The following is a 15227-nucleotide window of genomic DNA, read 5'->3' as shown; positions in this document are numbered from 1 at the left end:
AGATTTTCGAAACGTTAACAAGTTAATAACAACTTTTGACGCAAGGGTTTATTTAATTAATTTATAAATTTTTTTCACAGGTGACCAAGTACTTAAAAAAATAAAAAAGAAAACGTATATGATATCTCCACACCACGTGTATCGAGAAAGGTTATGTAAGAATTATCGTTTTCCAGTGTTAGTATACAAGGTCGGAAAGTCCCCATGGTTCATCGGCCGTTACGTGAGAGCGATAAAGAAAGTCATAGAAATCCGTGCGATAGAGAAAGATGGCTATAATGAAGGCGTCTAATAGTCACCGCGGCGCATTTCGCCCTACCACAAATAAGATCCACTTCTTATTTGTGGAAGGGAGAAATGGGCGGTGACTATTAGACGCTTTCATTTTGGCCATCTTTCTCTATCGCACTGATTTCTATGACTTACTTTATCGCTCTCACGTAACGGCCGATGAACCATGGGGACTTTCCGACCCTGTATATGTACAGTGAGCGGCAAAAGTATGGAGTATATTTATTTAAAAATCAGATGTTCGTTATTTGAAAAATCGCTCAGACCCGTCGAATTATATTTTTAGTTGCGCATTTTCTGAAGCAATTTTCATTTATACAGGGTGGCCCAAAAAAGTTATGAAATCAAGGCCAACTTTTTTACATGGAAACCCCACTTTTTTGTATTTTTATTTAATTCTCCATGGAATTCTGATCATATTTTATGTAACATAACCTATACCTATCTTTAACCGTTTTCGAAATAATGGCGTCTAAATATAGAATATGGAAAATTTTCAAAAATTACCCTGAGATTTACCCTGCTGGTTTTAAAATAAAACCACGTTTACTTTTCTATCTTAGATTTGTGTGGTTCACAGAAAGTTGCTTCAAATCAGAAAAATCCATAAGAAATAAGTGGTTCGGTGATTTATCTTGATCATTAGGACGCAATGACTTGAATGTAAAAAATATAAGTGAGGTATTTAGGTATAATTTAATTAAAAACGCATAATTTTATTGTATAAAATATGATTTTGTTAAATGTCACTATTTAAATTACGAGCCAGGTTATTTTGCAAATTTTTCGCACCGAACCATTTATTTCTTATGGATTTTTCTGATTTGAAGCAACTTTCTGTGAACCACACAAATCTAAGATGGAAAAGTAAACGTGGTTTTATTTGAAAACCAGCAGGGAAAATTTTCCTTATTCTATATTCAAATGCCATTATCTTGAAAAATTGTTAGAGATAGGTATAGGTTATGTTACATAAAAAATGATCAGAATTCCATGAAGAATTGAATAAAAATACAAAAATTAGGGTTTCCATTTAAAAAAGTTGGCCTTAATTTCATAATTTTTTTTTGGGCCACCCTGTATAAATGAAAATTGCTTCAGAAAATGGGCAACTAAAAATATAATTCGACGGGTCCGAGCGATTTTTCAAATAACGAACATCTGATTTTTAAATAAATATATTCCATACTTTTGCCGCTCACTGTATATTACTTATATTCTTAAACATAATATGTACACAATTAACACGGAACAGATACGAAATATCTACTGAAAAGTTTATTGTTATGTTCGAAATGGGAACTAAAATTTCTTATTCAAGCTCTGGCCCGTTCTTATATGGTAGTAGTAATATTTAATGTAATTTCTTGTTTTGTTGAAATGCTTCATTGATTCTGTCAATCAAGTGATCGCGATTTTGAATCCCTACCTGGTAGACTAAATAATAAATAAACAATAAATTTTAATAACAGGGGATTGAAATTACTATTAATAGCCAGACTTTTTGAAACATTTATCCTTATGTATTTTTTAAAACAGCATAGCACATAGAACTTTTCTGATATAATCTTCCGATTAAATTTCAACGACAAGAAAAAGATGTACATTTTTCAACCCGAAAAAAGAAGTCAAAGTTTCGGTAGATTTTTCGCATATTTCCAATTATTTTGCAATGCGTGCACAATTTGCACGGGAAAATACAATTCTTAGAAAAAATTTTGAGCTCAAGATGGGTCACCGAAGTGCATTACTGTATGATTTATCGAAACTTGAAAAAAATACCTTTTTTTTCGAAAAACTCAATTTTTGCAAAACTATCAAATATTTTGTAATTTTACAAGAATGCACTTAGTCTACTTGCCAAGGACTACATATTAGGAAAGATTCGTAAAAAAATGTATTCGCTTTAAAGATATAGATGTTTAAAAAATGCGACTTTTAACAGTTTTTTTGCAATAATTAATAAATTTGTTTATCAGTTGACATCGGAATCGATTCGAAATATTTGCTATAAAAAGTTCTAGAACTTTTGTCTAAAACGTTTTTTTCTAAAATGTTTAATTTTTTTTTAATGAATGAAAACTGTTTTTTGCGTTACTTTGAAAATGAAGCCCTAACATTCAGCTGGGGTAAAGTAGTTCATTTAGTTTTACGAAATTTTTCTTTATTTTTATGTGTCTTTGTTTACTGAACTAAATTTTGGCAAAAACGAGGTATTTTCGACAATTTGACTGGCCTTGGGCCCATGACAACTTTTTGATTAGGACATCTCAAATTATTACATATTTCATTTTCAGACAATTTGACTAGTTGCTGATTTCCATTAACTGTGTGCATGGTATTTTCAGTCTTTATACTCCGTGTCTCCTCCATTCTCTTTAGAATTACTGAATTAGCCAATATTGACAAATATTGTCTAATTCTGTATATAGAAAAATAATCAGTTTACCCTAGATTTAGATCGAAAAAGAGCAGAACACACCTATATTAATTTTTCTCTGTGTCTACTTTCAATCTTTTCCAGAATGAGTCACCTTGAACAGAATATTCTATAAAACAGTCAACCTTTTGATCATAACGATCATTAATTTTGTAAATAGCAAAATGTCTGAAAGAAGAAATATGTAAATCTTAATAAAATAAAAAATATCTAAATTGATAATTATTTATTGCATTAGTGATTAATAAAGTACAGTTATTTAAAATACAGCAAGTGCTACATTTAGTTTACACTTAACTATCTAATAGAATTTGCTGGATGTGTTTATAACATAACGTCGTTTGTAGTTTAGTGACTATAAAACAACAGAATATAATCTAAATTGTCCCTACCCTATATCTCTACTTGTTTTCAGATTCGTTACCCATTAAGTTATTCAATACAGCAAAGTAAGAGAGAGATAACCGTAGAATCTAAAACAATGTGATGTATAAATACAGTGTGCTCGCGTTCAGATGGACACCAATCCATAGAATCAATATTTTAAATATTTTTCAAAATGTTAAAAAAACAGCATGAAATTCTGCATTTTTGGTCATTTTGGTGCCTTTCAGATTCACAAGAGTTATTTTTATAACACAAAATTTGAAAAGCCGCACTAGTGTTTTTTATTAAACAATTTTCATTAATCAGAAATGCCCCTCAAAATGTTAGTACCTATATCAAATTCCATAAAAAATGATAAATGGTTTTAATGATTAAATTTTGAAATAAACTGTATGCTTCTGTTAAATTTTTAATAAAAAATCGTTAATATGGTTTCTGAGATTTTAGAGGTACGAGAATGAATATATCAAGCTTTGCAAAAGCTGAAAAAGCAGAATTTCATGCTTTTTTCCGATGAAAAAAGTTTAAATCAGTACCTATTTATTTGCCATTCAAAGAAAGTATGCTTTTTGAATTATTATTTAACATTTTATATAAAAATTTTCAAAACTATCATTGTTGAAAGGACCTCGTCGTATCCTTATGGAAAGTGTCTTTCGGCTAATTTATAAAAAATTTTCCCCTATCGCGGGGATTAAGTCTCAATGGGCACCCGAAAGTTGAGTTCTTTTCTCCTTACGCTGCATAGTAAGAATACAGCAATGATTCTTGTTTGTAAAATTACATTATTAATAGTAAATGGACCTTGCCCCAGTCAGTTGTTTCAAATAAAGTAATATATATCTTTTTTATTGCGGATTTCGATTTAGCACCAAAAAATGTGAAACTTTTGTTTAAAAAATTTTTTTAAATGCTTTTTCTAAAAGTGTTATGCCGCAAAAATTAGAAATATGTAATATATGGTGGCCCACTTCAATGGAGGGATAGATGAAATTTAGTGATATTTAAATATTTATTATTTTTGCAAATTAACATGACTTTACTTACGATTTTAAAAAAATGTTACTTTTACATTATACCGTTAATGATTAGTTCCATTCTTATTATTATTCCTTATGTTTTAGCATAAAAAAATAAACACTAGGCTTTAAAATGAGTGATGAGTCTCTCCCACTCACCGCTTTTTTATAAGACAATTGTCCTTCGTTATACTTACCTTTACAAAAATTTCCACAGATATATGAAAGAATCCAATGGCATACAATTTAATTGGTTCCTGTGACATGTGTATGAAAAATAATAAATCTTTTTTGAAATAATTTGGTTTATCTGTCCAAAAACATTCATATGCGGCAATTGGAATGTTCTTACTCTAAAAAATAAGAATAATTATGAGTACAGAGTATCAGTTAACTTTAGGGAAAAAACTGATAGCAGTTGTGTATGTCATGTCAAAGTAAAATCTTGGTGTGTTTCTATTTCCGAATTTTTCTATATCTACTGGGGTATTCACATTCTACCCCCCTCACATTTTTTTACTTTTCTATCTAGGATTTACTGGTACAAACATTTTAGGACATTTTTCAAATAATAATTTCATAGAAAAATCAAACTTGTGTTTTTTTTTAACGAAGCGCCCTGTATATTTCTTGCTTTCTGTGTTCTCCTCTTTTTCTGATCATGCTAATATGTACATATCATTATACTGGTTTTGATAATTTGGTATTTTTTATCCTGCACATCGTGAAGATTACCATGGAACCAGTGAGTGGGTGTATTTTTAGTTGTTAAATTTACTAAACAAATCTACAAATTCCCTATTATCCCATTCCTTATCACAAAAGGTGTTTCATAATATTTTTGTCCTGTTCTAGATATTCATTCATATTGGTAGAACTAATTTCGTTCAATTTTTCACCCTTAAGTCATTTATTATTCACAACTCCTCATAATTATTTAAAAAAATATCCTTATCTGACTTAATAAAAAAAATATTTTAAATTTTTTTAAATAATTTAAAAACTAGTAAGTGAAATCATTTGAAATTGGGCACATGTATTTATGTAAACATTGTCCAAAATATGAGGACTTTTCCTAAAATTTATGGTGGCGAAGATACAGGCTATCGGTGGCATATTTTTCTAAATAAAATAGTACGCCACTGCTTTACGGTAACAACTATGATATTTTCGGATTCGTCTTTCAATTTTCTACAAATTACTACTCTCTTATGTTTTTCGAAAAAAGCCTGATTTTCGAGTAAAACTTAAAAACGAACTGAGAACAAACTTCGATATTTGAATATAATGCTTTTTAAAATTACATAGTGGGCTAATAAACAACCGAATTATTAGTGCTTGTGGTGTCATTTAAGTAAAAGTGTTTTCAGTTAGTTTTTTAAGTTTCCTCGAAAATCAGGCATTTTTCGAAAAACATAAGAGAGTAGTAATTTGTAGTAAATTGAAAGACGAATCCGAAAATATCATGACTGTAAAGTAGTGGCGTACTATTTTATTTAGAAAAATATGCCACCGATACCCTGTATCTCCGCCACTGGAACATGTAAATTTTAGGAAAAGCCCTCAGATTTTGCACAATGTTTTATAGGAAAAACTCCCCTCAAAATTCACCAAAAAATACGAGGTTTAATTTTTGGTCACCATTTGTGAATCACCCTGTATATCACTGTAATTATAAAATTTCAAATAAGCGACAAAATAATGTTTAAAGAAACACAAATTTGGTTTACGTCTCCGAAATTTAACATTCGATTGGTTTTTGAGGCCGTAAGTGAAATTCCTAAAACTTTAGTGCTTTACCATTTTTTCAAGATGGAAGATCAAAAAAGATATATTTCGAGTCGTGGGAAAGAGGTGTCACTAGTATACCTCAAAAATCCTAAAATATAGGCCTATTATAAGCATCCTATCAGAGCAAATGATCCTCACCAGCCACAGGTTGGAGCAATGACAGTTGAAATTATTAAGTAGAAATAAAGAATTTTCATCATCCAATAATATATACACCTTGAGTTGTGGGATCTGATTGTCACTATCCTCAGATCTTTGTAGTAGCCCTTAGAATTATTAAAACAAATTAGAGAATTTGCATCGTCTAAGAGTAATAATTTTCGAAAGATCTCTAATATAAATTACATATTAAGGGCGCACAATTCTCCGATATTTGGTGCAGAAGAAGTTCTCTCCATCGGTTAACGGGACAAGTCATTGGCTACCTGGTTTAAGGTTCTCTTGCGGTTTTTAATTTCGCAGTCGTATTGCTGCAGCAATATGCTCCATCTGGTTAGACGGCTGGTGGGACTGTTAATAGAATACAGCCATCGCAGAGATTAATCGTCGGTCAGGACGGTGAAATGATAGCCTTCAAGATACGGTCTCATCTTCTCTATACCTCACATAGCCAAACACTCCCGTTCATTGACGGCAGGCAGAGTACGACTACTACTCGTATAACTATCACTGGGTCATATTAATCAATGTTCTGTGTCAAAGTTGCTTCCAATCAATAGTCGGAGAGATCGGTCTAGAGTGTAAATGATTTTTCAAGTATGGACAGTTTAAAAACGGGGCTTCGGTGGGCAGTTCCTCAAGTGCTTAATGGCTTCTTCTTACTCACTGGTCCATTTGAAGCGGTAACTTCCGAAATAAACGAGTTAACGATGTAACAATCTGGGAAAATGCCAGTACAAAGGGTCGGTACTAGGAAGCAACTCCTAGGAAACGGCGGACGTGTCGAATGTTTCAAGGTGTGGGAAATTTCTCGATTGATTCTACATTTTCAGGATTAGTTTTTATTCCCTCAGCGGTGACGATATGTCCTAGATATTTTAGTGGCTTCCTGCAGAATTAGCATTTGTTGGGGTTTAGTTGCAAGGTAACTATCCGTCGGCGAAATACTTTTCGTGAATTGTCAAACGTCTCCCCTAACACGATGATGTCATCCAGGTAAGCAAACGCATACGGTTCCATTTCAGGTACAATGATCCCATCTAGGAATCGCTGAAATGTAGCGAGAGCCGAGTGAAGTCCAAAAGGCATGAAACAAAATTGGGACAGATTTTTGCCGGGAACAGTAAAGGCAATGATCGGTTTGCTCTCAGCGGTAAGTGATATCTGCCAGTATTGTCATAAATATACAGGGTTCTTCACGGTAAGTGGCCTATTAGACGTTTCAGAGGAACCAAAGACAATATGACTCTGAAATTTTGTATCAGATATGCTCTCTTCAATGAAAATAATTCCATCAATGTAGCACATCTGGTTATACCGGAAGTAGGTGTCAACTTCGTTATTTTAAATGGAACACCCTATATATTATTGCATTATCGACAAGATAAATTAAAAATAAATCAAAAATGTTAAAGCTTGCATGTACCTAAATCTAACCGTTTTCGAGATAATCGACACTTTATAAAAATTTTGACAGATATAAACGTTTCGAAAATTCCTTATATCTCTCTTCATTCTGGGAGCTTTTACTTGCTTTTCGGAATACACAAAGAACATAAGATGCACTAGCTTCCGCTATCAAAATTCCCTGAAGAAAATTATACTAAGTGTCTATTTTTTCACGTTACATTTTGAAAACTTAAAACGGGCAAAACTTTTTAAATTCAAATGGAACACCCTGTATTTTTCTGCATCATATTATAGAAAATCAAATTCTCTTTTCACTGATATAGACATTGTAGGGGTTACAGTTTCAATTTTCTCAGATATTTGCGGATTACTTACATTTTAAAGAATATATTAAAATATCATCAAATGTGCCCTAAAAGGCAAATATTAGTATTGTCATTCAGTATTCTACAAGAGTATCAAGTACTTTCTCGACAAAATGCAAAAATGCAGAATAATTATTTTAATGAAGATATTTTATATCCATGGGACGGACATTCACCATGAATCAGTATTAGCTGCATTTCTATGATTTGGTATTTTGCAAAATTTGAAAAATTGGACGAGAATGAAACTCGGCTATCTACATACAATAGCGTTCTTTGTAGAACATTCATTTTTTTTTCATAATTACATTAATAAAGTGCGTTGTTTCACGTTTGTTGCATCTTTTAAATAATGAGGGGGTATATTTACAAAAAAATAATACCTACCTAATAAAATTTCCTTCCATTGGGATACTATTATTAGCAACTGCAAGTGCAATAAAGAGTAAATAACCATCCTTTCATTAAGAAAACAATGAAATGTACAGTAACCAAAATTGTAAGTTATAGTATCATCTCAACTTCATTCCAAATATCATAAAATTATAATAATGTATTTATTAGTTATTTGAAATTATCTATATATTGTCTTTGCTATTCTTTAAAAACATTTACAACATTAAAAATTAGAAAAAAATTCTAAGAAAACCAACCGAAATAATTTAATTCATTGTTCTTATCTGTTTCAGTTGCAAAATACCAAATCAGAGAAATACAGCTAGTAATTTTGATTCACGGTGAATGTTCCATGGATATAGAAATAATTCAAAATATCTTCATTAGAATATTATTTTGCATTTTTTTTGTCGAGCAAATACTTGATACTGAATGACACTACCAATATTTGAATTTCAAGGCACCTTTGATGATATTTTTAACGTAATATTCTTGAGAATATAAGTAAATTGCAAATATCTGTGAAAATTGAAATTGTAACTCCTACACTGACTATATCCGTGAAAAGAGAATTTGATTTTCTATAATATGATGTAGAAAGATATAGGGTGATCCATTTGAATATAAAAAGTTTTGTCGGTTTTAAGTTTTCAAAATGTAACGTGAAAAATGGGACACTTAGTATAATTTTCTTCAGGTAATTTTGAAAACCAAGTGAAAGCTCCCATAACGAAGAAAGATATAAGGAATTTTCGAAACGCTTGCATCTGTCAAAATTTTTGCAAAATGACGATTATCTCGAAAACGGTTAGATTTAGGTACAGGGTAGCTTTAACATTTTTGACTTATTTTTAATTTATCTTGTCGATAATGCAATAATATATGTGGTGTTCCATTTAAAATAACGAAGTTGACAGCTACTTCCGGTATAACCGGAAGTGCTACATTGATGGCTTTATTTTCATTGAAGAGAACATATCTGATAACCCCCGTAAATAAAATTTCAGAGTCATATTGTCTTTGGTTCCTCTGAAACGTCTAATAGGCCACTTACCGTGAAGAACCCTGTATACTGGGGATGCATCGGCTCTTGCAGAGCTTGTCCAGTATTCCACTGACTTAACGCAACGGGTAGACGTCTTTCTCGGTAGCTTCGTTGCCTTTTCAGAAATCGATATAGGATCTTGGATTTCCTTTTTGCGAACTATAACAACGGGTGCACTCCATGGACTATTTGATGGTTCCATTATTCCATTGTGTAGCATCTCATTAATTTCGTTGTTGATAATGTCCTTTTTGGGTTTTGCATGCGATTCTATTTTTTTATCGGTTCGGATTGCGAAAGGTGGATGTGGTGTTGTATCAAGTCGATGATACCATGTAAATCCTTCAAACGGGGTAATTCGGTCTCCAAGAAGGAGTTTAGCTGCTCTTCTTCTTTCGGGGATGCGGTTAATGAAAGAACGTCCTCGGGATTTAGGTTGCTGCTAGGTGTTGAAATAACTTTATTATCCAGGATAACGATGGCGGCGAAGGGATTTATCAAGAAATTGTGTTTGTGTTCTTAGACAACATCGGATGATACATTTGTTCTGGTACACCTTGGCTACTGTAACCAAGTTACCATTTGCCTACTGCCCTGCGGGCGTGGTAACGGTCTTATAATGTAGGCCTAATGGATGAATGCGGTCGCCTACATATGAGCGGAGTGTTACGTTATATATCAAGGCCTAGGTCTTGCTCTGAATCCAGATTGGTATGTACGGTCGATTATCCGGGTGGTTAGCAAATATGCTTTCCGAGGCGAGCCTAGGGTAAAACGGTATAGGTACGGTTCTTTTTTAGTTTTCCGACCCAGAGGATCAATGCCAGATCTGGTCGTCGAAGGCATCTGGGACCTTGCCGGTAGGCATGTTGCAGGTGGACGAGAAGGTATCTGGTTACGGAAGAAGCTAATGGTCGCTGCAGTAAAGGGGTTGGCCACTATATCTCGCCGAATGGCTTCGTATACCTCTCCTTTGCAAATCAGGTAGCGTGGGCTCTGGATTTATCTTTAACGGATGTACTACCGATATAGACTCACATTTCCATATATCGGTGTAAAAAAGAATTCTTTATGTCGGCATAGCAAAATCTGTAAAGCGACTAGGTAGTCTCGGCCATATACCTCTATCTGTTAGCGGTGGTGCTATATCTTTTGTTCCAGGAACTATTAGTAATTGGCTGACAGAGGGAAATGTTTGCAGTCACCAATAAAGTCATCTCAGCAATTCCGTAAGTAACGGTTGCTCCTAAAACATTACTTTGAAAAATTTCATACGAGTCGAGTAGTTCAGCAGAAGTTGGAATGTCGCTGTGTTCTTAGGATATACAGAGTTTCTCCAAAGCTCCACGGAATCGGTCCATCCATAGAAATGCAGGTTCTATTTCCTTACTCTCTTGTAGATGGTGCTGGTGCTGAGCTGGACAGAGGGATGGCTGATCGGTGGTATATTTGCCGCGGTTGGTATGACAAGCAGGCGGCGGTGGCGCTACGACAAAAGTGAGAGCGGTGTCTTAGTTGCGGCGATGCAGAATTGTCCTTAATAAACCTGTACAGTTTCAGAGGTGTCTCAGCGGAATTTCTCCTGTTTCATGTCTATTTACTTCAGCTCAACAAAAAATTTTCCTAAGTCTGAGTTTCCAGCTTCTACGATCAGTTCGGAATCGAACAGGATTTGGACATCTTCGTTCAACAACATGTTGTCCCTCTTTGATGATGTCTTGGTGCGGTGATGGTGGCGGGATCTTCCTAGTCAGGACAATCTACTTAACCTGCGGCCTCAAGATTTACTACTAAAAGTGAGGTCACAAATCAGATATTGGTTGACACTGGAATTTTAGAAATTCCAGGTAAAATACCAAGGCAACAGATTCGGTCTCTAATAGGTGGTCGGCAAATAACCAGGAATTGTCGAAGGCTGGTTTGACTTATTAAATTTTACATGCTTTCACTTTTAATATGGCACATTCAGATTATTTGTGTAGAAGAATTTGTGCTGTATTAATTTTAATCAATAGTAACTTTGATTAAATCGTAATGTATTAAAAGGTCTTGAAATATTTTTGCCATGTTTTTGTTAATTTCAAAATAAAATTTAAGCTGCACCGAGTAAGATACTCTTGTTCTATTTAAAATAATATAAATATAACAGGCTTTCCAATTTAATTTTCCTCGTTGTATCTGTCCGAGTACAAATTCATTTAAAACTCACCTTTGTTGTTATTTCGGAAGAAAACCAACAGGGTACAAGTAACAAACAAAACATGGAAGTTTGATAAAATACTAAATAAAAAAATTCAAAACTGGTTCTGTCCACCTAAAACAATACAAAATCCAGCTACAAAATTTTAATAATTCTAATTAATTGTACTGAACAGAATCATATTAAATTGTCCACAAGAAAGTTCTAGCACACAGTTGTTAACACACACTATCGTTAACTCAACAAATTTTTTAAAGTGAATCATCATGAAGAGACATAGAAAAAATCTCAAAGGTAGGATATTGGTGATGAAGACCAAAATAGAGAAAAATTGTTTGATACTATTTAATTCTTTATTTTTAATAATTGATGTCTTTACATAACATAAATAATAAGATAATAGGTGTTTTTTTTAGCCAACGTTTCCATTCTATTTCAAAAAAATCTCACTACATCAGACTTCGGAGGCAGCTATAAAATTAAGACCATTTCATCATGACCTAGAATATAATGAAAACTTGTCAAACGATATTAAGCAAAACAATCACGCAAGTTAATTAAAATAAAAATCCCCAAAAAACGATATAGTTTGCATTTTCCAAGGAAATGAAAAACTTACTTGTTCATTAAAGACCATCATTGGGATACGTCAACTTTTGAAGACATTTTCAACTCACTAGTAAAATTAAAACAACAACTAACTATGTGTTATATTTCCTTGATGTCTGCCTAGAATCCGTTTTTCATTTGTCTCTTTAAAGTGGAATAAATTCCATTCAATTGTAAGGTTTAGTTATAGAAATACAGATATAAAGTTAAAGATTTACCACAAGTTATTAGCGAATCCACATCCGAAAGACCTTTCTAAAATTCTAGAAAATCATTTATCTCCCTTGCCTAATGGTCTAATATGAAAAACGATATAAAAACCTTTATAAAGAACTTTGAATCCTGTCAAAAAAATAAATTGGATAGAAGAAAGTATGTGAAACCAATAGAAATTACAACCACCAATTCTTCTCCCTTAGAGAAAATATCATTTTATATATTGATGTTCTCTTATCTCTATGGGAATTGGGTAACAATTTCAACTCTACAAGATTAAGAATATTTTCACAAGCTCCACAAGAGCAAACCATTACTGAAAGTTTGTATATTCAGAAAAACAGATATTACAGTTACTAATCAAGACAAACATTTTACATCAAAATTGTTAGCTCAAATTTCGAAACGGTTCAAAATTAAACATACTTTTAAATTTATCTTCTTTAAATTTTAATTGTATTTAACACCATTAGTGTTCCATGAATTTTATTTTGATACCAAGACGGATAGATGCAAATGTATTGAAATTTTGAGTACATTTTCTTGTCATTCTTCTATTTAGTTATCTTTAGTAATAGTTTAACAAGTAAATGCATATTAACACGAAAATACTGTTTCTTTTGGAAAATAGATACATAATTTATGTCTTAAAACTTACCAAAGTTAGTAAAAATAATGTCATGCAATAGGCTAACGTGCTATTAATAAATTGTCCAAAATATATTTGACTGAAAAGTGTTTCCGTATCCTTGGCAAAACTAAAACAAAATGAAATAAGATTAATTGATATTAATAATTTTGTAACATACCATAATGTACTGCATTTTTTAAACAGAAAATTGACACGGCATATTTTTTCATAAAATACTGTATTCAATTTATGCATACCATGAGATTCGATACATTTCTGCACTACTTTAATTTTCTATAAAAGCCAATACAAATTTTATTTCCCTAAGCGAAAATTTATGTACAAATAGAGTATTTATAAATCAAAATAATAGTATATTGTTATATTAGGATTAAAAGTGTTAGGTACTTTTAGCTTCGCCTCGCAAATACAAAATTGTGAAAAAAAGACACTTTCAATCCGAATAAAACATGCTACGTTTTCTCCTACCTAAATCCTTTATTGAATTATTATTAATTTGTGCTTTGAAATTATTCAAACCAAATTTGGATAATAAAGCAAAGTAGGTAAGTAGGATACATCGATGCAGTCATGGACAATTTGTCAAACATTAGTCACCGTATTGCTAATTGAGTCCATTAGTGATTGTATTCCCAAAGAAATTTCGAGAAATTTATGAATGTGTCCATCAACGTTTTATGGATGGAAGTTGCATTCAAAAATGTATTGATGGTGTATTTCTTAAACATAGTAAATAAAATGAAGCCGTTTTGGTCACAACATTCAATGGTCAACGTTGGATATAAAGAATGGGATTGATACAAGCAAATATTCACGTGATTTTTTCAAGAGACAAAATGAGGGATATACCGAAAAAGTCGCGAGTATTTACAAAAGAGCAACTTGATTGTTTTTTGAATGGTGCACCTGATAATATATATTTGATGATGAAGGTAAACGCTTTAAAAATAAAAGAACACAATATTTAAAAAGCTTCTTTATACGTCGTCCTAACATTGGGGGTTGCAGGCGCATGCCGTTCTTATGAATTATTTAATTTAACAATTGATAATATTGAAGATGTGAAATCCGCCTTAATTATAAAAACTCCCAATACCAAAACCAAGAGGACTGATAGAACGTCGATTATTTCTCAGATATGTTAGTGGAAACTGTCATGGAATGGTGGTCAGTATTCATAAAATCAGTGCCGTCTCGCTAGAAGTGGCAGCATTTTTGAAACTGAACTGGAAAAAGTACAGTGGACACGCATTATGACGAATGTCTGCTGCCATTTTAGTTGACGGCGGTGGTGACACCACTTGTTTTAAAAGACACGGAGGATGGAAATCGAACACTGTGGCGGAAGGCTACATCGAAGACTCTTTTGAATAAAGAAAATATTGCGAAAAGAATACTGAAAGTTGATAGTGGTAATGATAAACCAAGCACCGTTGTTATTTCTAATTTCACAACATATGAAAATAATATAACTATTAATGAAAACGTGTTGGACTTCTTTGAGAATTGTTACAAGAATGAAGGTAGTGGCAGTTTCAGTGGTTTAATACTTGTTCAATGTGGATAAACAAAAATGATTGTAAATAATGTTGAATAAAATTTGATTAACACTTTTAATCTAAGGATTAAAAGTGAATACTTTTGTTGTTAAGATACCATTTTTTTTCAGTAAGGAAAATATCAACCTTAGAGACTTCTGACAGTTAAAATCATAGTTTGTGACGGTTGGAGAAAAACACATTTTATCTTTGCAGTTTGGTGGCATTAACATATTTTTGCTTGACACATTAATAACTACTAAATCAGAATTGAAGCTTCCATGAGCACGATACTTAACCAATCTAATTACTTACCTTAGAATTTTCCAATGATGTTCAACATATTTGTTTAGTACATATTTTTCTTTAGGTATTTTCCTCAAACTGTCACATAGTAAATCACATTGCAATGCAATAAATGTTGCAAATCCAGCCAACATTATATCCACGTAAATGTTTATATAAGAAGTATAAAATACTGCTATACATTGATGAATATAAACAACGTTATGAACCAAGAAAGTAGAGATATCAAATGGATACCAAGCAGGCATTACTAAATCCTGATCATTATTTTTATGAAATAATGGATTCACCATTGACGAAAATACTGCTACAGAACAGAACACTAAAAGTGAAGTTTTTACATGCGAATAGAGGCTTAAAACCTTTTTTGTTAGTAGAAGTTGAAAATTATTTTTTGGTTGGA

The 15227-nt window shown here is 32.3% G+C and overlaps 1 protein-coding gene across 1 annotated transcript; it reads right to left on the bottom strand.

Annotated features, from left to right (window-relative positions):
* Positions 1–3132: 3132 nt before the first annotated feature.
* LOC108914113 (odorant receptor 4-like) lies at positions 3133–14958 on the bottom strand. The gene is made up of 5 exons (XM_018719829.1): positions 14834–14958; positions 12987–13086; positions 11513–11617; positions 4335–4490; positions 3133–3204 (listed from the first exon to the last, which is right to left on the bottom strand). The coding sequence occupies exons 1-5, from the start codon at positions 14956–14958 to the stop codon at positions 3133–3135; spliced, it is 558 nt and encodes a 185-aa protein (XP_018575345.1).
* Positions 14959–15227: the final 269 nt, after the last annotated feature.

This window comes from Anoplophora glabripennis, unplaced genomic scaffold (genome assembly GCF_000390285.2).
Source record: "Anoplophora glabripennis isolate ALB-LARVAE unplaced genomic scaffold, Agla_2.0 scaffold1052, whole genome shotgun sequence".
In the NCBI taxonomy this organism is placed as follows: Eukaryota; Metazoa; Arthropoda; class Insecta; order Coleoptera; family Cerambycidae; genus Anoplophora; species Anoplophora glabripennis.
The sequence above is the reverse complement of the archived record's forward strand: the minus strand, read 5'-3'. Positions and strand labels throughout refer to the sequence as shown.